Source organism: Eubalaena glacialis, chromosome 3 (assembly GCF_028564815.1).
Source record: "Eubalaena glacialis isolate mEubGla1 chromosome 3, mEubGla1.1.hap2.+ XY, whole genome shotgun sequence".
In the NCBI taxonomy this organism is placed as follows: Eukaryota; Metazoa; Chordata; class Mammalia; order Artiodactyla; family Balaenidae; genus Eubalaena; species Eubalaena glacialis.
In genome coordinates this window covers 172,162,392-172,185,708 of record NC_083718.1, presented here as the reverse complement: position 1 = coordinate 172,185,708, position 23,317 = coordinate 172,162,392, and the positions used below count along the sequence as shown (strand labels likewise).

Below are 23,317 nucleotides of genomic sequence, written 5' to 3'. Positions count from 1 at the left end.
CCAAGCAGGGTCTGCAGTCTCCCTGATTTGAAGAGGAAGAGATTGGAGTTTGGGGAAGTGGAGCTGCACAGAGGAGGGGGGTTGTGGTGTCCGTCCCGGTGCTGCATTCATTCTGTCTATTAGTCATGACTAGGAAGTAGAGGCCAGGCACCAGCCAGAGAAGGCTCCCCACGGAGGGTCATTTTAGCTGAGACCTGAAGGATGAATATGAGTTCACCAGGCATAAAGGGGGGAGTGTTTGAAGCAGAGGAAAAGCATGTGTGAAGGCACAGGGCAGGGAGGGGGCTGGCATCTAGGCCCCGCTGGGCAGAGAACAGCGGTGAGATATGCGGAGAATAAGCCCCTGCACCTCACCCAGGCCAGGAGAAGGGAATGAGTATGTGGGAGTGAGTGTTGGAAGGTGGGTGTGGCTGAGCAGGACTGTTTTCTCAATCCCAGGACCTGATCTAAGGACCAGGGTGGGAGGTCCTTGGGGATGCTGACCAGGAGAGCCGGGGAGTGGGTGCTCTGGAGGGAGGGGATAGTTTCCTGGGGCGCGTGGGGCACTGTGAACCTCTCCACCTCTTCCCCACGGGCTGAGCCTACGCACAGGCTGACAATGGAAATGCTTACGCAGGAGAAACGCCTCTATTCAGGTGCTTCCTGTTAATCTGCAGAAGGGGTGGCAGCAGCAGCTAGTTTCGGGACTTGCTTGTCTTTGAATGGGGGTAATTGCTGGGAGTTGTCAATGTTCCAGATTGTTCCCTGGAAGAGGGGAAGGAAGGAGGGATGTCATGGGCTCTGCTGAGCACTTCCCCCTGCAGGCAGCCGGTGAAGTCACAGAGGGGTGGGCCCTGCAGGGGAGCCCAGGAGGGTGAGGGGACCACGGGATCACAGCTGGCAGGGCTGAACCAGAAGGGCCCTCTGAGTTCATATGAACCAATCCCCTTATTTTACAGATGGGAAAACTGAGATGCAGCAGGGAAGGGGCCACCCAGGGTCACACAGGGTGGGCCCAGCCAGCTGCTTGGCTCCAGCAAACAACCCAGGCGTCCTCCACACTGGCCGTGCTCCCTTCCCTCCCTCGGCCCCCTGAGTCCATCTGGGGTTCCCCAGGCTGGGGCCCGTGTGTATCAGAAACCCCGTTCCCTTTCTCTGACTACAGGAGACCAGCGCAGTGGTGGGGTCACTGAGGCCAGCAGCCTCCTGGGGGGCTCACCGCGGCGTCTGTGTGGCCGGAAGGGCTCCCCGTACCACACGGGGCAGCTGCATCCCGCGGTGCGTGTGGCCGACCTCTTGCAGCACATCAACCAGATGAAGACGGCCGAGGGCTACGGCTTCAAGCAGGAGTATGAGGTGCATGGCCCCAGTCCAGCCAGGACCCCTTGCCAAGGCCTTGCCTGGTTGCTCCTCCCTGTGGACCCTGGCAGCCCTCAGCCCAGCCCTGGATGGACCCATGCTCTGACAGTCCCTAAATTCAACCTAATTTTTTGACCTTAACCTTGATCCTAACCTCAGACTGACCCGGTTTCTAACTCTCATCCTAACCCTGACTTGAAAACTGATCTTGAATCTTATCTCAGTCTCCATCTGGACCCTGCTGGGATCCTTATTCTATTCCTGATATGAACCTGACCACCAACACTGACCCTGACCTCCAACCTAAATCCCAGTCTGACTTTGACCCTGACTCTCATCCTAAGCTCCGTTTGGACTCTGACTTGAATCCCATCCTACCTCCATCTGGACTTAATTTGACCCTCACCTTTACCTTCTTCCCAGCTCAAACCTGGATTTGCCCTAAACCTGACCCTCATTCTAAAATGTCTCTGAACTCTAACCCTCTTTTCCCCTCTTTTCTCACTTCCCCCTACACAGCTTGGTATTGAACTTAGTCCCTCACTTACAAAGGAATTTACAGTGACTTTATTTCAGGCCCCAAGTTTAACCCTGAACCTGGCCCTTATCGTGGTCCCACTCCCATTGTCTTGAGGGGATAGGGCTCTTATGAGAGAGGGGCTTCCCTCCGTCACTAACTACCACTTTCCCTTTTGGCAGAGCTTTTTTGAAGGCTGGGATGCTACAAAGAAGAAAGACAAGGTCAAGGGCGGCCGGCAGGAGCCCATGCCTGCCTGTGAGTCCCGGGGGAGGGCCTGGGGTCTGGGGCAGTGGGTGGGATGGAACAGGAAGCAGGAGAACAGCATGAGCCATTTATTGAGGGCCTGTCTCATGCCAAGCTGTGTGCTGGGCATCACACCTGTTATCTCACTTAGTCCTCTCAGTAACCCTGTGAAGTGGATGTAGTAGAACCCCCACTTTACAGATAAGGAAACTGAGGCTTGGGAGGTTAAGCCCCTTGCCCAAGGTCACACAGCTAATACTTGTGTGAGCAGCACAGGACCTCAGGCCTTCTTGACGTTGCAGCCCAGACTCTAACCACTGGCCTGCCCTGCCTCCAGCAGTACCAAGGGCCTACTCGTTGGTCCTGAGCCTCTAGGTTCCCTGGCTGACCTGCCTGTGCCCCACCTCTGGCCTCCAGGAAGCTTCCCCCACTGCCTCAGCTCTGGGCTCCCCAGTTCAGCCCCTGCCCACCCCATGGCCACCTGCTCTGTGTTTCCAGACGATCGGCACCGAGTGAAACTGCACCCGATGCTGGGAGACCCTGATGCCGACTACATTAATGCCAACTACATAGACGTGAGTGCCTCGCCCCGTCATCTCTGCTGACCGGCCCTGCCCGCTCCAGGCTGACTGTCCAGGCAGGGCGGGACCTGTCAGGGAATAAATGGGGGTTCATGTGGCTGGCTTCTGAGTGCCCCCACCTCCTGCAGTCAGTGCCGGGGAGCTCAGCCGAGGGGAGGAGAGGGTGGGCGGCAGCTGTCAGGAGGGCTTCCTGCAGGCCAGAGTTGGCCTGAGAGACGGGGGATGGTGGGGGGGGTGTCAGTGAGGCAGAATGGAGGGAAGAGGGCAGACAGCTAGGCCTAGATATGAGGAAGGATCCCCTCTCGGTGAGGGGCCAAGAGGCTGGGGGTGGGATTCTGGTGATACACAGCGAGGCTGAAGGCAGACAGGGGCTGGGCTGAAGGCCACGAATGACAAGCTAAGGAATTTGGGCTTTTCCCTAGGGGCACCAGGGAGTCATTAAAAGTGTTTACCCATGATCAGAGTGGTACTTTAAGAATAATAACTCAGGTTTATTGACCATGTACTGTGTGCCAAGCACTGTGCTAAGCACTTTATACCAAATAATTAATTTTATATAATCCCTACAACCACCCTATGCAGTAGTTAGCATTGTGTGGCCTCACTTAACAGGTGAGGAAACTGGGGCTCAGAGAGGTGAAGCTACTTTTCCCAGGTCACACAGCTAGGGAGTGGTAAAGAAGGGATTCAAATCTCAGCCTGTCAGGGTCTCCAAAGCCTTTGCTGCTAACCATGAGACTGTCCTGCCAGCCACAGCAGCAACTGGTCGGGCTGGACCGGAAGGAGGGGCCAGAGATAGGGCAGGCAGCCAGGGGGCCTGAGCTTGAGTGTGAAGGAGAGGTGATGAGTCTCCTCCCCAAGTGTGGATGAGGGTGAGACAGGACAGGCCCAGGAGTCGGACCCTGATCAGACTCCCTGACCTGCAGCGAGCCAAGTTGGGTAGAGAGTCATTTATCCATTTGTTAGCTATGTTTTGAGCACCTACTGTGTGCCAGGCATTGTGCTGGGCACCAGGGATACAGCAGTGAGCAAGCAGACACAGTCCCTGCTTTCCGTGAACATATAGATTCTAGCTGGGGAGACACATAAGCGTACAAGTAAAATAAATTCAGACTGGATGGAAAAGCACAGGCCAGAAAAGAGGAATGACTTCCTCAGCGTCACACAGCAAGGTGGTAGTAGGACCAGGGTTAGCTGTGGCCGGCTGCATGGAAGCAGAGGGCTTGTGCTGGCCTTGGGTGGCTGGAGAGGGAAGGGAAGGGTGGCCCAGGTAGGAGCAGCATGACCGGCTGGAGGTGGAGGAGGCATGTATCTGGGAGGCGGGTAGTCAGGGACTCTGGAGGTCACCTTTCCTTTCCTTTGTCTTCATTCCCTCCTGGTGGCCAGATGCGCTACCCCGTATTTCCCAGAATTCCTTGCCTTTTCCCCCACCTCCCATCCTCTCCCCTGGCTGGGCTACGGGGCCGGGCCTGGCCTCGCCTCTCAGACTTGGGCAGTTTTGGTGACAGGGGCCTCGCCTCGGTCTCCTCAAGGTCCTCAACGGCTTCTCCTTGGGCCCCGGCAGGGACGTGCCCCTCCCCCTCTCTTGCCCAGCCCTCCCATCTCTGCTCTGCCGCCCCTGCTGGCATCACCCATTCTGGCCACTCCTGTGCTCCGTCCACCTCCATCTGCCTCTGGCCTAATATCTGTCTCTTTTGCTTTGTACTGTTCCCTCACTGGAATCATTAAGATTCGGATAAACCGTGAAGTAAGTATCTCTCTCCCCGTCTCCTCCTCCTCCTCGTCCTGTCTGTCTGACCGGCTATGTCTCAGACTCTCTCACAGTCTCTGGCTGTCTCTCTCTCTGTCTCTGTCCTCCTTCCCCTCCACTCGTGCGCCCAACACCAACCGTCCACTTCAGCAGCCTGGCCAGGGGCCGCCCAGGGCTGAAGATTCGACACGATCCCTGTTTAAACCATTCCCTCCATCTCCTCTGCCCTGAGACGGGCCGGCAGTGTTGGGGTGCCTCCAGGTGCCTCCCCAGGCTCTGTTCTTCACTGGCTGTCACCTCTGTCACCCTTGTCCTGGGCTCCCCATGCCTGATGAATCCTCACTAGCCACACCTTTTGCAGGCCTGGGAGGGGTGGGATGGGAGGAGCTGCCCTGGGTGCCGCGTGCTGCTTGGGGGTCAGGGCCTTCCAGGAAACAAGGATGGCCCCGGGCAGTCCCCTTAATACTAGTTTCCCTGGTGTTCAAATCCCTTTGTGATCAGTTTGCTTGAAACTCAACCCTCGCTACTTTGCCCTCAATGTAGCCCTAATTTGAATGTTTTATTTCGGGGGAGCAGTATGGGTATTTTATTTTCAAAAATTGTGCTGTGTTTGGGCCTTTTAAGAATTAAAAAAACCCCAATTCATCTAGCAATCCTCTGATTTGTCTTTTAATACATATTATTTTTGTAATAGTTGATGCCCGATGGGATTGTTTTCTTTTTTGGGTACTTTGTTTTATCTCCTTTTTTCTTTTACAAATATATTTCTTGCTTTTTTTATGATTGCAAAAATACGATTCATCATTAGACTTTCAGACAGCATGGAGATACCTAATATATAAAGTGTAAGGTCCCGGCTGTCGCATCTGCTGGAGATGACAGTTGTCCCAGATGTGCTTCTAGACCCCCTCTGCCTTGTTTTGAGTTTGTTTAAACAGTTCATTTGTAAAGTTGCTAAACTTAAGTGGAATATTAGGCCCACAGAAGGCAGTGGATGTACTCAGCCCTAGCGCCGCCCTTAGGAGGTGGTGAATATAGGTCGTTGTATCAATACTTTACGTCTCAGTCTCCACAAAACACACTACTCATTTAGTTATTGTCAGACTCTTACGAAATGCCCCGAGGAGACTTGACTTAATTCATCTTCAAATGTCCATTAACAAGAGTGTCATTGGCTGAGCACCTGCTCTGTGCCAGGCACCTCAGGCACATCATGCCATCCTTATCACACTCTGCAAGGTTGGGACCTGCATTTGGCAGACGAGAAAATTGAGGCTTAGAAATGTTGAGTGGCTTACTCATGGCCCCATGGCTCTGGATTAGCTCAAACCCAGCCTGAGCCCTCCACCCTTACACGAGACCCTGGATCTCTCCCTTCGGGGGCATCGGGATGCCCTGGGGTCTTGCCCACCGTGCAAGTCGTCAGTCTCCCAGCTCCACCCACTCAGAGACACCAGGGAAGGGTGGGTGTCTGCCACTCAGAGGCGCCAGGGAGGGGTGGGAGCAGGCCCCTAGGACATGCTGATGGCCCGGAGTGTGAGGACCTCTGCTCTCTAATCCTGGTCTCTAAAGTGGGTGTGCTCAAGGTGTCTCCTTATCTTCCTTTAATATCTGATCATTTAAAACTTTCCATTTCACTGTCCTCTGTGTGATATAATTGTGTAATACATGTATGCAATTAAAAAGTTAATATGCAGATATTGAAGGCCATCTGTCTAAAACCTTGTTCAGCTGTTTGCTGTATACTGACTAGCAATTGGGTGCTGGCAGTGTGCTGGGCACTGGCGGGACAGAGATGGATGAATCAGAAGAGACCCTGGCTCTCTCGCGTGAGATTCTCAGGCAAACCGGTTTTAGGTGGAGTAGACTGTCCCCAGCTTGACTAAGGCTGGGGGTGGAGGGCAGCCCTGGCAGCACCTCTGCTGGGCGCCCCTCTGACCCCAGATGCCCAGCAGCTCCCCTGAGGTCTTGAAGCAGAGGCAGTGGCTGGGGAGATGGCAGAAGGGAATTAGGCTAGACCCAGAGAGGTTCTAGTAGTGAGGGCTGAATGACTCTGGGAGGCTTTTTGTTATCGGTAACGTTGACTATGTTTTGGTCATTTTCATGGGAACGTGTAGGTATACAACATGTGCATGTCTTGCTATTATCCTCATATTCTGGAGGAGAACAGAGGCTTAGAGAGCCTGGCTACTCAGAGTGTGTTTTGAAGCCCAGCCTTGGCACCACCTGGGATCTGGTTGGAAATGCACAATCCTGGGCCCTGCCCCAGACCTTCTGAATCTGAATCTGCCTTTTAACAAGATCTCCAGGAGATTCGCGTGCACAGTAAAGGCTGAGAAGAGCCCGCTTAGTGCCTGGAATCACACAGCTGCTCCTTGGTAGAGTTGCAACAGAGACCCAGGTCAACTTGACCCAAGACTCAGATTCTTAACCCCTGTTGTAAACCACTGTCTGCCCAGGAATTCTTGACATTCACACCATTTAGATCTCCAGGAATTCTTGACATTCGCACCATTTAGATCTTCAGGGGTACTCGTTGACCTTTAAAGTAGTAGTAATAGGAATGGCTGTTACTGATTAAGTACTGGCTTAGTGCTTGCCATGGTGCCAAGCCCTTGGCTTATGTAACTTTATTTACTCCTCACAACAGTCCAAGGAAGTAAATGCTATAAATATTCCCATTTTATAGATGTGAAAATACAGGCATAGAGAAGTAAAGGGATTTGCCCAAGGGCACATACTTAGCAAGAGCTATTCAGAGCAGGGATTTGAACTCTGGCAGTCTGACTCCAGGGCCCCTTGGGCCTGGGAAGCCCATGGGGCCAGGGGATTTGCTGGGAGCTGTATTGAGGGTGTGAACTTGAGGCAAGTGGCTGAGCTTGTTTGTTTCTTTTGCACCGGCCCTGCAGTACTTCTTACCTATCCCGTGTTGCCTGCATTGATTCCCTGGGTGTCTCGTGTGGGCAGGACCTCATGGGTGGCTAAGGCCCCAGGGTGGGAATGGAGTCTGGCTGGTTCCACTTCTCAGCCTGAGGGCTCTGGGAATGGAGGACGAAGTAGCTCTTGGCCTCTCTTTTGTGGGAGATAATGTAGGTAAAGTGCTTAGCACAGTATGTGACCATAATAGGGCCTCAAAAATGTATTATTATTTTAATAAATAATTATTTTAATTATTTGTTATTGTTTTTATTATTGATTTCAAAGATTTTAAAACACATTTTATCTAAGGGCCATGAGCAACTCCTGTGCTCATTTGCTCCTAACCTGAAGCCTTCATCTGGCCACTCAAGCTCTGGGTGACTGGGGTAGTCGGGAGGGGCATTGCCCATTCTGGTTGCCCTGAGGGGGGCTGGGATAGCTGACAAGACCCAGCCTAGGATCTGGGGTTGCTTAGGGTCTCTGGGGCTTTAGGAACAGGGCAGGGTCACCCTGCAATTTATTTGTCTTCAAACAGCAGCCGGGTTGTAAGCAGATTGCGGATATTTATCCCCAATTTATGAATGGGGAGACCCTCTAGGCCCATAAAGGAGTTGTGTCCTCCCTAGGGTCACATAGCAAACATGGGTTTAAACCTAAGACACTGGTGTCTAAGCTGTACTTCCTTCCTTACTTGAGGACTGGGAGGACAGGGTCACCCTGGTCAGGAGGGTGGGGCAGTTCCCTGGGGGGGGTGTGCAGCTTCTGGGAGAGGAGGGCAGAGGGGGCCTGAGCAAGTGAGGGGCTGCTCCCTGGGGTCTTAACACACCCTCTTCTCCTGTTCCAGGGTTACCACAGGTCAAACCACTTCATAGCCACTCAAGGTACCTGGCACCTCCGCCCATGTGCCCCTCAGTGTGCTGAGTGCCCTCTGCCTGCCTTCCTGCCTTCCCTGCTTATCTGCCTGCCTCCCATCTGTCTCTCTGTCTGTCTGAGCCCCACTCTCTGACTGGGTGTCTGGAATCTGGCCATCCGTCTCCGCCCCCTCTTTGTGTTTTTGTTTCCCTGATGTGCACCATCCACTTGTAGCTCCTGGTCCAGCTGTCTGTCTGCATGCAAAAGGGCCAGCCAGACTCGGTCCTCACGGGTGTGGATTGTGCTTCTTGGTCTGGGGGCCGCCTGGGTCCCTCTGGCTGCGTCTTCCCGCCCAGCTGTCCATCTGTCCATCCCGCCTGGAGACTTGTGCCGTGGCTCTCTAGCTCTGCTTCTTGGGTTGCGCTCGGGATGAGGGGGGTCTCCAGGCAGGCCCTCCCTGATAATGCCCACCCCCAGGGCCCAACAGGCATGAGTTGGCAGTTGGTGGGGTGTGTGTGGGGTGAGCACGAAGCCTCCATTTGGGGCTCAGGAGTCTCCTGGCCTGGGGTGGTGGTGCGGGGCAGCCGTGTGCTGGGCCTGGGTGGAGACCTGGCCTCAGGGACAAGCACCCTCTGTGCCCCCAGGGCCGAAGCCCGAGATGGTCTACGACTTCTGGCGCATGGTGTGGCAGGAGCACTGTTCCAGCATTGTCATGATCACCAAGCTGGTGGAGGTGGGCAGGGTAAGTGGGGCCGTGGGGGACGGGTGTGGTGGGCCAGGGGGCAGTGAAGAGCCTGCTGAGCCTGTCCCGCGGGGACTCCAGGTGAAATGCTCGCGGTACTGGCCAGAGGACTCGGACATGTACGGGGACATCAAGATCACGCTGGTGAAGACGGAGATCCTAGCGGAGTATGTCGTGCGCAGCTTTGCCCTGGAGCGGGTGAGTCTCCTGTCGTCACGGGGCCCTTTCCAGGCTGCCTGAAAGGTGGGGCAGAGCCCACCTCCCCCAGCCCAGGAGTGGAGGGTGGGAAGGGCACCGCTGCCTGCCCAGCAAGGCAGCTACTCGGTAACTGCTGGGAGCACCATGGACGGGTGGAAAGGTAACCGTCTTTGCTGGCGACTCCAAGAGGAAGTCGAGACGATGAGGATGATGAGGATCGCAGCCCAGGTGCCGGTCCTGTTCTGTGCTGGGCGCTGTGCTAAGCCCGTTGCACATATTGTTTCAGCCCTGGAAAGCTCTGTGGGATTAGGCCTTTGCCCTTAGCCCCATTTTACAGATAAGGAAAGTGAGGCTCAGAGTGGTTACGTCACTCATGAAAGGCCACAGGGTCAGGGATGACCAGATCTTCCTAATCATGGTCCCATTTGATCGTCTGTAAAATCCTCAGAAGAAAGATAGTTTTCCCCCTTCGAACTAAGACCCGGAGAGTCAAAATGATCTCCTAGGGCTGCTGTGTAACCCAGGCGGTTGAGGTGGGTGACTAATAACGCAGGTTGGGTATCAGGAAGATCCCAGCCCAACTCCTGCATAATATCTGTCTCGTCTGACCTCGGGCAAGTGGTTTCTCCTCTTTCGAGCCTTAGTTTTCTTGCCTGTACAATGAGTCATTAATACCCACCTCGTGAGTCTCATTGGGGTGAACTGAGTTCTTGCGGTGAGATGCTCACCCCGGTGCCTGGCACACAGCAAGCGTCTGATTGACGCCAGCAGGGATTGTTACTACTCTTGTCTCCCCAGAGAGGCTACTCTGCCCGCCACGAGGTCCGCCAGTTCCACTTCACGGCGTGGCCGGAGCACGGCGTCCCCTACCACGCCACGGGGCTGCTGGCCTTCATCCGGCGCGTGAAGGCCTCCACGCCCCCTGATGCTGGGCCCATTGTCATCCACTGCAGGTGGGGTGCCGGGAAGCCCGAGGAGAAGAGGGGCGGGGAATGGGGCTGTTGGAGGTCCCTAAACGAGACTGGGCTTGGGTCCGTCCTGCTCAGAGACAGAGGACAGGGGAGAATGACCACCAGGGGCCCTTTGCCCTTTGAGCTTTGGCTCTGGGGTTGGCACCCTCGAGTGCTCCCCAAGACCTGGGGTGGCCCTTTTCTCAGATACCGAGGAGGCGCTGGAGACATGGAAGGGGTGAGGGGTTGGCGAGGCACCAGGCAGGACTGAGTTCCATTTGCTTCCTTTGAGCAAGTGTGCCCCTGGAGCCCCCTTCTGGTCTGTACCCCCCTCCTCCCTTCCAGAGCAATCACTATCCTGACTTCTAAACTGTAGATTCATTTTGAGGCCGGTTGCAAAATTCATTCATTCATCTAAACTGTAGATGCTTTTGAACTTTGTATAAATGGACTCATACATCAGGTTCACTTTGGAATCTGACTTTCCCTTAACCTTATGTTTATAAGGTTCATCCATATTGTATCCTATTCCACTGGGTGAATAAACCACAATGTGTTTATCCACTCTGCTATGGATAGGCATTTCCTGCTTTGAGCTATTATGAATAGTGCTACTAAGGACATTCTATTACATGTCTTTTGGCTGACACACACACACCTTCCAGGGAGGTATGTACGTAGGAGTGGAATTGCTCTGTGTGAATGTTCAGCCTTACTAGGTACTACAAACAGTTTTCCAAAGTCGTTGCACTAATTCAAGCCGCCAGCAGCGGTGTACAGGAGACCCGGTGGCTGTGTGTCTTGGCCGACACTTTGCTACTGCCATTTTCAAGCTTGAGATCTTGGTGTCATCTTTGTCCTCCCCCCTCCTCTCAACTCTGCTCAACCTGGTGCTGAATGTGAGGATCCCAGAGTTGGGTCCGACCCAGCCCAGCTCTCAAGGAGCTCCCAGTTGGTGAGGGAGACAGCCACATAAACAATGACCACGGAGCAGGAAGGAAGGTTTTGATAAAAGTGCACCCAAATTGCTCTGGGAGCTCAAAAGCATGACATCTGCTGGAGGATCCACTGAGTATGTGAGTGGGTTTGAGTGCGTAGGGCTTTGAAAGATGTGCAGGAGATTTTGGGACATCCAGGAGACCAGAACATTCTTGGATTAATGTTCTCTGAGCAGCACCTTTGTTCCTCTCCCCCAGTCACAGCTGCTAAGTTGGGCTGGTTTCACATCTGCATTCTCCCTACCCTTTCTTTCCTCTCCTTCCCCAAGGCCCAGCCCCCACTCTGTCCTCAATCACATTTCACCGGAACTCTTCCAAGCAGCCTTGTCCCTGGCTCCTCCTGTATCCCCCATCCCCTGTGTGGTGTAGATATGGCCAGGGGCCCCAGGCACCCTCTTCTCTTCTTCTGCGTGGTCCCAGGCTTCCTCCCCAAGGCCCTGACCTGGCCTGGGCCGCTCTCTCCCCAGCGCGGGCACTGGCCGCACAGGTTGCTACATCGTTCTGGATGTGATGCTGGACATGGCGGAGTGTGAGGGCGTCGTGGACATTTACAACTGCGTGAAGACCCTCTGCTCCCGGCGTGTCAACATGATCCAGACTGAGGTGGGGATGTAGCCCTCTCCCCACTTCCCCTCCAGCAGGAGTGTCCCTCGTGCAGGAGCTCGAAGCTGGTGGAGTGTGTCAGAAGGGTGCCCTAGGATGTCCCCTTGTTCTTTCCCATCCCTGAACTTGGCCGGCCAGCCTCTTAGGGTCTTCCCAAACTCAGCTCCACTGTGTTCAGTTGGGTGAGGTCAAACAGCACTGGGCCAAGGTCATAGGTTCTACAGTCAAGACATAATGCTTACTGGGTTTGTCTCCTCACTAGACGTGTGACCCTGGGCTGTCCCCTCACCTTCAGAGCTTCTCGTAGGGTTGTTATGGGGATGAAATATGAGATAAGTGAGCAAACATCCCTGAAGGTTGTTTCAGGTACAGTGCGTCCAACCTGTAGTAACAGGTGCTTGGACTCCACCTCAGAGCAACCCGGCCTCAAACATGAGCTTGCCTCCCCCCTCAACCCTAAAATCTCTAACTTCTGCTCCCCTCCTGGTTCCTCATATTCTCGTCTCCTGCTCCAGGAACAGTACATCTTTATCCATGATGCAATCCTGGAGGCCTGCCTGTGTGGGGAGACCACCATCCCTGTCAGCGAATTCAAGGCCGCCTACAAGGAGATGATCCGCATTGACCCTCAGAGTAATTCCTCCCAGCTGCGGGAGGAGTTCCAGGTGGGGCATTGAGTGTATGTGTATAGGTGTGGTTTGTGAGTATGTGAGTGTGTGTGTGTGTGTGTGTGTGTAGTATTGGGAGGTCCTCAGTGCTGTAGGAGTCACCGAGGGCCAAGCAGGATGCACAGAGCTGGGTTACTAGGAAGGACTTAGAGACAGTGGAGGAAGTGGTGCATCCAAGAAGTTAAGAGCCCAGGCTTTGAAGTCAGATAAACCTGGGTTCAAATCCTGGCTTACCTAGTTAAGAGCTGTGAATAACCTTGAACAAATCACTTTACCTCTCTAAACCACAGTTTTCTTACCCAGAAAAGAAATAGTTAATATTGTCCTTGCAGTCTTTGTAGTCATTAGGATTCTTTTGGTTGCAAGTGATAAAAATCCAGCTCAGTGGCTCTTGTAACTGAAAAGTCTGAGGATGGTGCAGCTTTAGTTATGGCTGGATCCAGGGGTTCAAATGATGATGCCAAGATTTAGTCTCTGTCCAGTTTTGGTTCTGCTTTCTTCTGTTTTTGGCTTCATTCTCAGACCCACACTCTGGCCCCTCACAGTGCCAGGCTTACGTTATCTTTGCTGTCAGAAGACTCTGGAAGAGGGCACTTCGTGCTCCCAACAGCCCCAATAAAAGTCCCAACCAAACTCTCATGTGCCCATTTCTGAGCTGATCACTGGGACCAGAGAGATGGAGCACACTGATCGGCCTAGGCCTGGCTCTGTGGGCAGGGCCAGTCTCACCATGTCACATGACTGCGATGGGAGAAGGCTGGTTCTCCAGAGAAGTTTGAGCATGGTCACTGGGTACAGAGAGACCCCAGATGTCCTTTCTACTCCAAGGTTCCCATGAGGGTTCGGTGGTACATGCTGGGTGCCTGGCGCTCTAGGACCAGCATAGAGTGATGTCACAGGAAATGTTCTCTGTGATTCCTGGAGAAGGATGTTGAGCCCTGAGGACCATGAGAGACTGGGTTCCCTGATAGGGAGCCCCAAGAACAAGAGAAGAAATGGAGACCCCGCGAATCAGGATGCATGCATGAGGCATGAAGGCAGGAGGGTAGGGGAGGTGACCCAGAGTCCCTGGCTTGCTATTGTGCCAGGTGTCCCTTGACAGGGCCATGATGGAGGAAGGTGACCACCTGTGTCAGGTCCCTGGAGTCTGCTTTGTGGAAGATGTGGGGTTTCAGGGCTTAGCTCCTGGCAAGCACCTGGTAATGATCCTCATGGTGCCATCTGTGTGTTGAAGGCTGTGCATGTGCCAGGCTTAATATTATCTCACTTATCCTCCCAACAGCCCCTTGAGGTAGGCATATTATTATCCCATTTTACAGTTGAGGGAAAACAAGGCTGAGAGATACAGTAGCTTGTCTAAAGTTACACAGGTGGTGAGGAGGCAGACTCCAGTCTCCAGAGCTCTGTCCAGGCCCTGTGCATCCTGGAGACAGGGAGCCTGGATCCCTCCCTCTCTCCCTTCCCTCTGGACCTCAGTTTCTCCATCCATTAAATGGGCCTAATAACCCAGCCCCATCTCCTTCATGGGGCTGGGAGGAGGCCCCACAAACACAGGAGTCACCTGCCTTTCCTCTCCCCACTCCTTGTAGACGCTGAACTCGGTCACGCCGCCGCTGGATGTGGAGGAGTGCAGCATCGCCCTGCTGCCCCGGAACCGGGACAAGAACCGCAGCATGGATGTCCTGCCGCCTGACCGCTGCCTGCCCTTCCTCATCTCCACCGACGGGGACCCCAACAACTACATCAATGCAGCCCTGACGGACGTGAGGGCACGGGGGTGGGGTGGGCTCTGGGACTCTCCCACCCAGCAGCATCTGGGAAGGTCCAGGAGCCAGGGGGACAGAGCTGAGGGCTCTGATTAGGGGGACCCTCTGCCTTTCTTGGGACCAGGCCCATTGTGTGGTCCTCCTTCCCCCAAGGATCTTCCATTCAGGGCACTTAAGCCAGTGCTCCCCCTCAGGTATTACCCTTGGCCTGAATAGAAGTCTGGCTGGTGGAGTTCAGACAGGGCTGTCTCCAGGGTCAGGCCCGGCAGAGCCTGGGGTAGGATGAGTGATTCGAGGGCTTTGACTGGGGAGGCTGGGAGGGTTTGGGGTTGGGACTTGAGATTTGATATCTGGAGCCAGGGGAGCTTGTCTTGGGGTGGTCGAGCTAGAGCCTGCCCAGGACCTGGCCTGGAGTAGTGACTTGTTCCCTGGGCCCAGCCTGGCCATGGTCTGAGGTCTCAGGAGCTGTTTAGAAGCCCCTTCCCTTGCTCCCGGCTCAGGGGGCTCCACCGCCTTTATTGGGCATTGCAAGCAGAGCAGGGGCTTTAGGGTCCAGTGAATAACTCCCAGGTGCTGCTACCTGAGGGGGATGAGTCTGTGAGTGTCCCCTCACTCCTTCCCAAACTGGACCCAGTTGAGAGAGAAGTGTAGGGGCCAGACAGGTGGAGGTAAAATGTTACCGTTTTAAGAAAACCAGTGACACTGGAGAGTGTGACTTCAGCGATGTGGCTCAGTGGACTGGCTGCTCCTCCACCCCTCAGGCAGGCAGACCCGTCCTCCCGGACACAGCTGTCCGGCCACAGCCCCACGCATGCCCCCTGCATCAGGGCTGGGCCTTTACTGCGGCAGGGAGCAGCGGCAATTGAATGCACACCTTCTGAGGACGGGCTGGCCTGGGGAAAGGAGGGGAGGCGCCGAGCTCAGCGCGCTCGGTCCTCATCCCAAACTCGCCCATGGGAGGAGTGCATGAAGGTGGGCCGAGGCCAGGTGTGCCACCACTGGACGTCCCTCCACGTGGAAATGAGAGCTGTGGGGAGGGAGGTTCCCCTACAGCAGGGACGAGGGAGATGGGCCTTTCTTGGCCCAGTTCCTGGCCAGGGCCCCTTGGCACACAGGTGCAGGGGACAGTGGGGTTTCTCTAAGGAGGGAAAGCTCCCACACTTGCTTCCCAGGGGCTTCCTGGAGCGAGCTGAAGGCAAGTGGGGGAGCGGCCGCAGCCGCTGAAGGGAGTGAAGGGAGAGGGGGCCGGGGCCCTGGGGAGGTGTCAGAGGGTGCTGGCGAGCTTTGGGTGGGGACGTAGGAATCTGTGGCCTCCCTCTCAGCTAGCTCTCTGGCCTCAGTGTGCCCATCTGCACATGGGGGGATGGAAAGGAGGCTCTCTGAGGTCCTGAGAGTCTCTGAGCTGGAGAGGGTCACATTGGCTCCCTGGCCTTGGATGGGAATGGGCGAGTAAAGTGGCGAAGCTTCCCTGGGGCCATGATATCTCACACACTTGATCCCAGCCATGCAAAGCCTATTGGCTCATGAACCATGGGTCCCAGGAGCCAGGAGGCCCTGATGCTTGGGTTGTAGTGAGCTAATCTCGGGGCCAGCTGGGGTCTGTTGTGGGTGGTTAAGTCTGCAGGGAGCTCCACTGGGTGCCCAGGCCTGAGTTTTGGAGTCTGGCTGGGCCTGGCCTTCAGGAGCTGGCAATCAGGGAGCCTTCAGTGAGTCCTGGGGAGGGGGTCGGGAGAGAAGCACATCAGGAGAGGGAGGGGGACATGGCACAGGTGGGTCAAGGCAGGGCACCAGGAGGAGACTTGGGGCTGGAGCACTGAAAGGGGGGAAGGCTGGTGCCAGCCCACCTGGAGGGGCAAGGTTGGGAGCAGGGAACAGAGTCAGTACCGGTCACTGGTCTGGGGTCCTGGGTTGGGGTCTCAGACCTTTTATCCATGGAGTTGGAAGGGACCTAGCTATTTATTTATTCAAAAATATTTATTGAACCCCTACAAAGTTCTGGACACAGGCCACACCCTGAAATCTCTGCCTTCCTGAACCTTGTATTTGGGGAATGGGTTGAGACAGTCAACAAACAAATATGCAATGGAATGTCAGTCGCTGGTAATTTCTACAAAAAACAACCAGGCAGAAGAAGTATTTAATGTGGGTCTTGGGGTATGTGTGTGGCAATTTTTAATGAGTTCGTAAGGAGGGCCACTTTGAAGAGGTGAAGTTAAGCAAAGACCAGAAAGAAGTGAGGGAGAGAGCCATGTATACACTTGGGAAATTTGTTCCTGGCAATAGGAATAGCAGGTGCAAAGGCCCTGAGGCAGGGAGCAAGCTTGGCCAGCCTCTGCCTACCATGCCCAAGCTCCCATTGCCACCCATTGGGAACCTTTTGCTGTTTAGCTCCTGGGGGCCATGGGCTTGGGCATTAGAGGCCTGGGGGCTCACCCCGTCAACTCAGGCCTCAGTGTGCTGGCCAGCCTCCAAATTGGGCCCCTGGAGGCAGCCTGGTCCTTTGGGGGCAGAGCTGTGGTGGGCAGGGCAGGAGGACAGTCTGTTGCAGAGGCTTGGCAATGTCGGGGCACTGAGTCCTGGTTTCCCTGCAGAGCTACACGCGGAGCGCAGCCTTCATTGTGACCCTGCATCCGTTGCAGAGCACCACGCCCGACTTCTGGCGGCTGGTCTACGACTACGGGTGCACCTCCATCGTCATGCTCAACCAACTGCACCAGTCCAACTCCGCCTGGGTGAGGGCCCCGCTGGCCGGGCAGGCTGGCTACCTGCAGCCTAGGACCTCAGTGTGTTCAAGGACACATCTCAAAAGTCAGTGGTTGGGACCCAGCTCTGCCACCTACTTGCTGAGTAGGGACCTTAGATGTGTCCTACTTCCTCCCAGAGCCTCAGTTTCCTTGTCTGTAAAACGAGGCTCAGACTAGAGAAAAAGAGCTGTTCTTTATGGAGCATCTGATGTATGCCAGGGACTCTGCTTTGTACTTATGGGCTTCAGGTGAGAAAATTAAGACCCAGAGAGGTGAAGTGACTTCTCCAAGGTCACATAGCTGGGCAGTGGCAGAGCTGTGCCCCCTACCCTGGGCTGCCTCCTCCCAGAGCCTCTGCTTTTTCAGTCACTCAACGAACTGCTCATCATGGGGGCCTTTGAGGCAGAGTAAAATTCCAGCCTCCTTACCTTCTGACTGTTTGATCTAGGGTAAGTTAATCTACCTCTCTGAGCCTCAGCTTCCTTCTCTGTGAAATGGAGACTATCACAGCACCTGTTCTCTCAGGGGTTATTGTCAGGACCATGTGAGAGGTATGCTTAGCACTGTGTCATGCCTGGCACATAGCAGGTGCTCAGTACATGGCAGGGATGATGATGAGGGTGACAGTCGCTTCTGAGGTTGGTCCAGACACTGGTCAGTGATTTCAGCATAGGGGCAGCTACCCTCATTTCCTTTCAGGGCTCCCAAAGCTGGAACTCCTGGGAGGTACAGACGCCCAGCCTTCCACCCTGCATGACCATCTTCTCTAGATCTCTGGGCCCCTGCTCTCCCCAGGTCCCCATCCCAGGAGGCCCAGGAAGATTTGCTGTAAAATGGGCATGACAGCCTCTTAATGGCTGCCTGGGGAAGATTGTTAACTGGGTTCTTTGCAAGTCAGGCGCTTGGTATAAATGACCTAGAACTGCAGGGTAATGGGCTCCAGCACCTGGGCAGGGAATCCCATGTGGCAAGGACCTGCCCTTGCTAAGATGGAGGCGAGGGACCCATAGGGAGTCTCACACAGATGTCTTTCACTGGTCACCCATTTGCATATTCATTCAACCACCTTTCCTCACGGGCCACTCCCTGTCAGCCTGGTGGGGAGACAGAAGAACACACGGCCCCTCCCAGATCTCACGGTCCAGGGGTAAGCAGGTACAAAAACTGATCATGACAGCAGAGGGAGAGGGCTATCATGGAGCTGGCACAGGGACACACAGGAGCCTGGGGGGATGATGGATCAGGGAGGGCTTCCTGGAGGAGGTAATATCTGAGCTGAGATGTGTAGGAAGGGTAGAGTTAACTAGGTGAAGACGTGGGAGATGAGTGATCCATGGAGAGGGAGCAGCATGTGTAAAGGCCTGAATGCAAGGAGTTGCCAGGCCTCCAGGCAAAAGAGGAAGGTAGTGTTCTCTCTTCGTGGTCAGAGAGGGAGGCAGATGGAGCATGGTGTTGTCTGGGAGGAGCCTAGGGACCATTTCACAGGTGGAGAAACTGGGGCCCAGAGAAAGGAAGAGCCTTGCTAGAAGGCTGCTAGAAGCTGGGGCCTCGGACCAGCTGCCCAGAGGACCCGTGTATGTATGTGTGTGTGGGCTGCTTTTCCTGTGTCCCTCCACTGTCTTGAGTCTGTGGCCTGGAGGGGGTACATTTAGGACCCTGACTGCACGGAGGGATCTTGGGGCAGGAGTCGGGGTGCTGAGCTGTGTTGCAGCACAGGGACACCTCACGTCTGTGAGCTGATGCTGGAGGGCCGAGGCAGCAAGAGAGAGGGCCGTGGGGCAGGGGTGCTGGTGTGGGTGGGGGTGATCTGAGGCCTGTCCCTGGAAGGAGGCAACTTCGTGTAGGTGTGTGTGCTGGTGAGTGTGTTGGGTGGAGCTGTCTAGTGGCACGGCAGTGAGTGTCCGTGTACCACTGTAAAGGGTTTGCCTCGGCTGACCTGAGTGTGTCAGTACCAATGCACTGGGGCGGGCGTGCACTGCGGTCTGATGGGTGAGCGGGGGGACGTGGGGGGAACTGAAGGTGAGTCTGGAGTGAAGGGTGGGCCCTGGGCAAGCGTGGAAGTCTGGGGGTGGGTGTGAGCGGCAGCTGCCCAGCCGGCTCTGCTCAGCTCCGCTCCGCTCCCTCTGCCCGCGCTCCCAGCCATGTCTGCAGTACTGGCCCGAGCCAGGCCGGCAGCAGTACGGCCTCATGGAGGTGGAGTTCATGTCAGGCACAGCGGATGAGGACTTGGTGACCCGCGTTTTCCGGGTGCAGAACATCTCTCGGGTGAGTGATCTGGGAGCTCCAGGCTGAGAACCTGGGTGGGGGCTGAGTGGCTTTGAATGACCCTCTTGAGGTCCCCAGGGGGCCGTGCAACCCTTGGCACTCATGTCCCCTGGCTGATCGCCTGCACCCCCAGCTGCAGGAGGGGCACCTGCTGGTGCGACACTTCCAGTTCCTGCGCTGGTCTGCGTACCGGGACACGCCGGACTCCAAGAAGGCCTTCCTGCACCTGTTGGCCGAGGTGGACAAGTGGCAGGCAGAGAGCGGGGACGGGCGCACCGTCGTGCACTGCCTGTGAGTGCCGGCCCTCCCTCGGCTGCGGGGCGGGGTCAGGGCCCCACGGGACCGGGGCAGAGGCCAGTGTGAGAGAGGGCCTCGGGGCTGCCACCCAAACCCTGAGCTCCCAGACAGCGCGGCCTGGACTCTGCCCAGCCAGGCGAGGCTGGCCCTGCCTTCCACGGAGGAGCCCAGTCACTTTCCAGGGTGTGGACTCAATCCTGAACACCCGCCCAGTACCCTCTGTGTGATGTTTGACTTTGCCAATTTAATTAGAGAGAGTCTTGTCAGAATAGTTAGTTTAGCCCATGATACGGTAATATACTTTTCAAACCAACGGAATTCTGGTCTTTGTTCATGCCTGCATGCATGTAGCTTTTTTCATTCATTCCTTCGCATGCCTCATTCACAGATTCATTTATTCACTCACGTCTGGGTGCAGTCACTTCTTTGCCTCCCACTTTTTCATGCTTTCAGCACTTACCCTTCCCTGTATCAGGCTGGGCATATGGGGGGCAGGGGCAGGGAGCCTGGCCCTCGAGGGCTTTTGGTTCTAGTGGGAGAGACCCCTTGAGAAGAGGACAGAGGGCCTAGTCCGTCCCCCATCTTCCAAGAGGAACCCCACACCCCAGGTCACAGGGAACAGTGGAGGGAGAGGGCTGGGGACTGGGGGAATGGGAGGGTCTCCATGTTAGAGGCCATGGGTTTGACTGGGAGTGTATCTGTGTTACTAGGGGTGGCTGGTTTTCCCAGTGTTTGTTTTCCATTCTGCTCTCTGGTTTTTCGCTTGCTGCTCTGCAGCCCTCTTCTGTCGCTGGCTTTGTCTCAGTGTCTTTCTCCTGGAGTGTGTCTGGCCTCCTTTCTCTCGAATCTGCTCTGTTTCTCTTGGAAGCTCTGTCTTCCCAGATACCTTCCATTTTGGATGCTAGTCTTTTATCCTCTGACTCCTCCCCTTTAACCTTCTCTTCCTGCTGCTCGCCTCTGGGCTCCCTGACGCCTCCCATCTGGGTTCCCTGCCCCACCCCTCCCTTCTGGGCTCCCTGACTCCTCCCTTCTGGGCTCCCTGACTCCTCCCATCTGGGTTCCCTGCCCCACCCCTCCCTTCTGGGCTCCCTGACTCCTCCCATCTGGGTTCCCTGCCCCGCCCCTCCCTTCTGGGCTCCCTGACTCCTCCCTTCTGGCCTCCCTGACTCCTCCCATCTGGGTTCCCTGCCCCGCCCCTCCCTTCTGGGCTCCCTGACTCCTCCCATCTGGGTTCCCTGCCCCGCCCCTCCCTTCTGGGCTCCCTGACTCCTCCCTTCTGGCCTCCCTGACTCCTCCCATCTGGGTTCCCTGCCCCGCCCCTCCCTTCTGGGCTCCCTGACTCCTCCCTTCTGGCCTCCCTGACTCCTCCCATCTGGGTTCCCTGCCCCGCCCCTCCCTTCTGGATTCCCTGGCCCTGCCCTGCCCTTCACCCTTGAGTTCGCCCTACCCACCAAGCCCAACCCCAAATCTTTCGTGTCTCTCCTTTAGCAATGGGGGCGGCCGCAGCGGCACCTTCTGCGCCTGCGCCACGGTCCTGGAGATGATCCGCTGCCACAACCTGGTAGACGTTTTCTTTGCTGCCAAAATGCTTAGAAACTACAAACCCAATATGGTGGAGACCCTGGTGAGGCGCCATGTACCCCTTGCCCAGCCACTTCCAACTTCCCGGTCCACGCCCGGCCAGGCCCCTCAGCACCCCCTCCCTTATCTGGCCCCCACAGGTGGGCCTTGGGTTCTAGTCCTCTGGTGCCAAAATGTTACCCCCATTTCTCCCCTTCTCCCCATCGATGGGGCAGGGCTCATGCTTGCCCCTTCGCCCCAGTACTAGAGAGGGACCAGGCTGGTGATTCCTTCTCTCCCTCTCCCAGGATCAGTACCACTTCTGCTATGACGTGGCCCTGGAGTACCTGGAGGGACTGGAGTCAAGATAGCAGGGGCCCCTGGCCTGGGGCACCCACTGCGCACTCAGGGCCAGGCCCACCATCCCGGACTGACGAGGAAGACCCGCGCCCCCAGCTCTGCTCAGCTGCAGCCCTCACAGGGAAATCACCAGAGTGGGCGCTGGGCCATCCTGGTGCCCCCTTCCACTGCGGGCAGGGCCTGTCAGCACCTCCATGGGCAGGCTGCAGGCCAAGGAGGAGCTTAGCAAGACTGCAGCCCAGCCCACCTCCGCGGGGTCCTGCAGGCCTGCTGAGAGGCCTGGTGCTGCCCGGCAGAGTGACGGGCTCAGAACTGCTGGCTCTGGGAGACCCAGGCCCAAGCCCCTGGATTGCATCCCAGCCCTTGGCAGAGATGAGTGGGGCCCTGTAGAGCAAGTGCCAGGCCAGGGTTTCCACCCAGCTTGGCTGGACATGGGTAGAGAGTGCACTGGGGCTTGGCATCTAGCATCCCATCTGGCCCAGCCCCTGAGGGTCCTGGGGAGACTGGACTCTGCCCTGATTTGCCAGTGGGCACTTCAGACTCGTCCTCCCAGGGGGAACTTCAGCTCCCTCCTCCACCCACTGCCTCCCTGCAGCCCCGGGGATATTTTACTCATGATCCCCACCCCCCCCCTCCATTTCTGCTTCCCTGAATGTGCTCTGAGCTTCCCCGAACCAGGATCTGCCCATCCCTACCCTGTCCCGTGTGGGGTCCCTTCCCTGCTTGACCCAATGTCTGCAGAATGAAGTCACCTCAGCCCCCACTGCCTATAACTTTCAGGCCTCACTGGCTGGGTCCTGCTCAGCCTGGGTCAGTGACAATCTGCAAGGCTGAATGACAGCCCCTGGGGTTGAGGTCCCTGTGGCTTCTGGTGAGGCTGGCCACTGGGACGCTATTAAATCAGGGGTGCTCAGCACGCCTAGAGTTTGGAGAAAGAAGGTATATTTTGGGATGGAGGATCTATGCTTGTTTTGTTTATTTTATTTTTTGATGGGGGTATGGGAAGGTCTCTTTAAAATGGGGCAAGCCACACCCCCATTCCGTGCCTCAATTTCCCCATCTGTAAACTGTAGATATGACTACTGACCTACCTCACAGGGGGCTGTGGGGAGGCATAAGCTGATGTTTGTAAAGCGCTTTGTAAATAAACGTACTCTCTGAATGCCACAGAGCAGCCTTATGTGTGTCTGGCCGGCCTGACTGGGGCCTGCTCACCTGCCCCCAGCCTCCCAGTGCAGCGGGAGGGCCCTGGTCTGGCTTCGAATTTACCATCCATAAAATGTGGGGAGGGGCGTGGACCAGAGCATCGTTCAGGGGCCTTCCACTTGCAGAGCTGGTTCCAAGGGACCTTGGCTGTTGCTGTCTCCACCCAAGCCTCTAAAGCACTTACTCAGACAGGGGGCTTTATCCTGAGACCTCCGAGGGCCACAGAGCTGCCTCTCAACCCTTGGGGGCCTGGATCTAGGTTGAGTTCCTTCACGTCCAGCATGGGAAGTTCAGGCTTCAGTGTCAGGCAGATGGTCCCCACCATCTGTGAGACCCTGGGCAAATCAGCTGCCTCTCCTGGCCTTGGTTTCTCATCTGTAAAATGGGGACAATTCTACCATGATGAGATGAGGTAGTGGTTAAGTGCCTATTGGTGCCAGGTGTGCAGAAAGAGCTCCATTTAAAACACAACAGAGGTAGGACAGAGCAGACACATATCTCGTGGGGATGATTGTCCAGCTGCCTGAGTCCAGCCCATTCCCAGTCTCTGGCTTCCTCAGGGGGTGGAGTGGGAGGAGGAGTGCACTGGCTGGCAGGGACCTGAGTCACTCCTGGCTCTGTCACAAACTTGCTGTAGGACTTGGTGAAGACACTTCCTGTTTCTGGGTCTCAGTTTCTTCATATGAAGACTGGCTCTGTGATGTACTGATTCTGTTCACACGCTGGCTGACTCTGCCTCAGTTTCTCCATTGGTTAA

At 55.8% G+C, this 23,317-nt stretch overlaps 1 protein-coding gene across 5 annotated transcripts in view; it reads left to right on the top strand.

Moving 5' to 3' along the window:
• The window catches only part of PTPRU (protein tyrosine phosphatase receptor type U), an 83,014-nt gene extending 60,498 nt beyond the window's left edge, over window positions 1-22,516 (top strand). For 4 of the 5 annotated variants that reach the window (XM_061184600.1, XM_061184596.1, XM_061184598.1 and 1 more), the window contains 14 exons: window positions 1,145-1,335; window positions 2,038-2,113; window positions 2,600-2,676; window positions 8,196-8,232; window positions 8,848-9,143; window positions 9,942-10,096; window positions 11,559-11,694; window positions 12,210-12,359; window positions 13,952-14,125; window positions 16,720-16,860; window positions 19,012-19,137; window positions 19,271-19,428; window positions 20,923-21,058; window positions 21,303-22,516. In XM_061184600.1, coding sequence (XP_061040583.1) covers window positions 1,145-1,335; window positions 2,038-2,113; window positions 2,600-2,676; window positions 8,196-8,232; window positions 8,848-9,143; window positions 9,942-10,096; window positions 11,559-11,694; window positions 12,210-12,359; window positions 13,952-14,125; window positions 16,720-16,860; window positions 19,012-19,137; window positions 19,271-19,428; window positions 20,923-21,058; window positions 21,303-21,365 — 1,916 coding nt within the window. In that variant the 3' untranslated portion in view covers window positions 21,366-22,516. The remainder of the gene's footprint in view (window positions 1-1,144; window positions 1,336-2,037; window positions 2,114-2,599; window positions 2,677-8,195; window positions 8,233-8,847; window positions 9,144-9,941; window positions 10,097-11,558; window positions 11,695-12,209; window positions 12,360-13,951; window positions 14,126-16,719; window positions 16,861-19,011; window positions 19,138-19,270; window positions 19,429-20,922; window positions 21,059-21,302) is intronic. The other variant, XM_061184599.1, reaches the window with a different exon arrangement.
• Window positions 22,517-23,317: the final 801 nt, after the last annotated feature.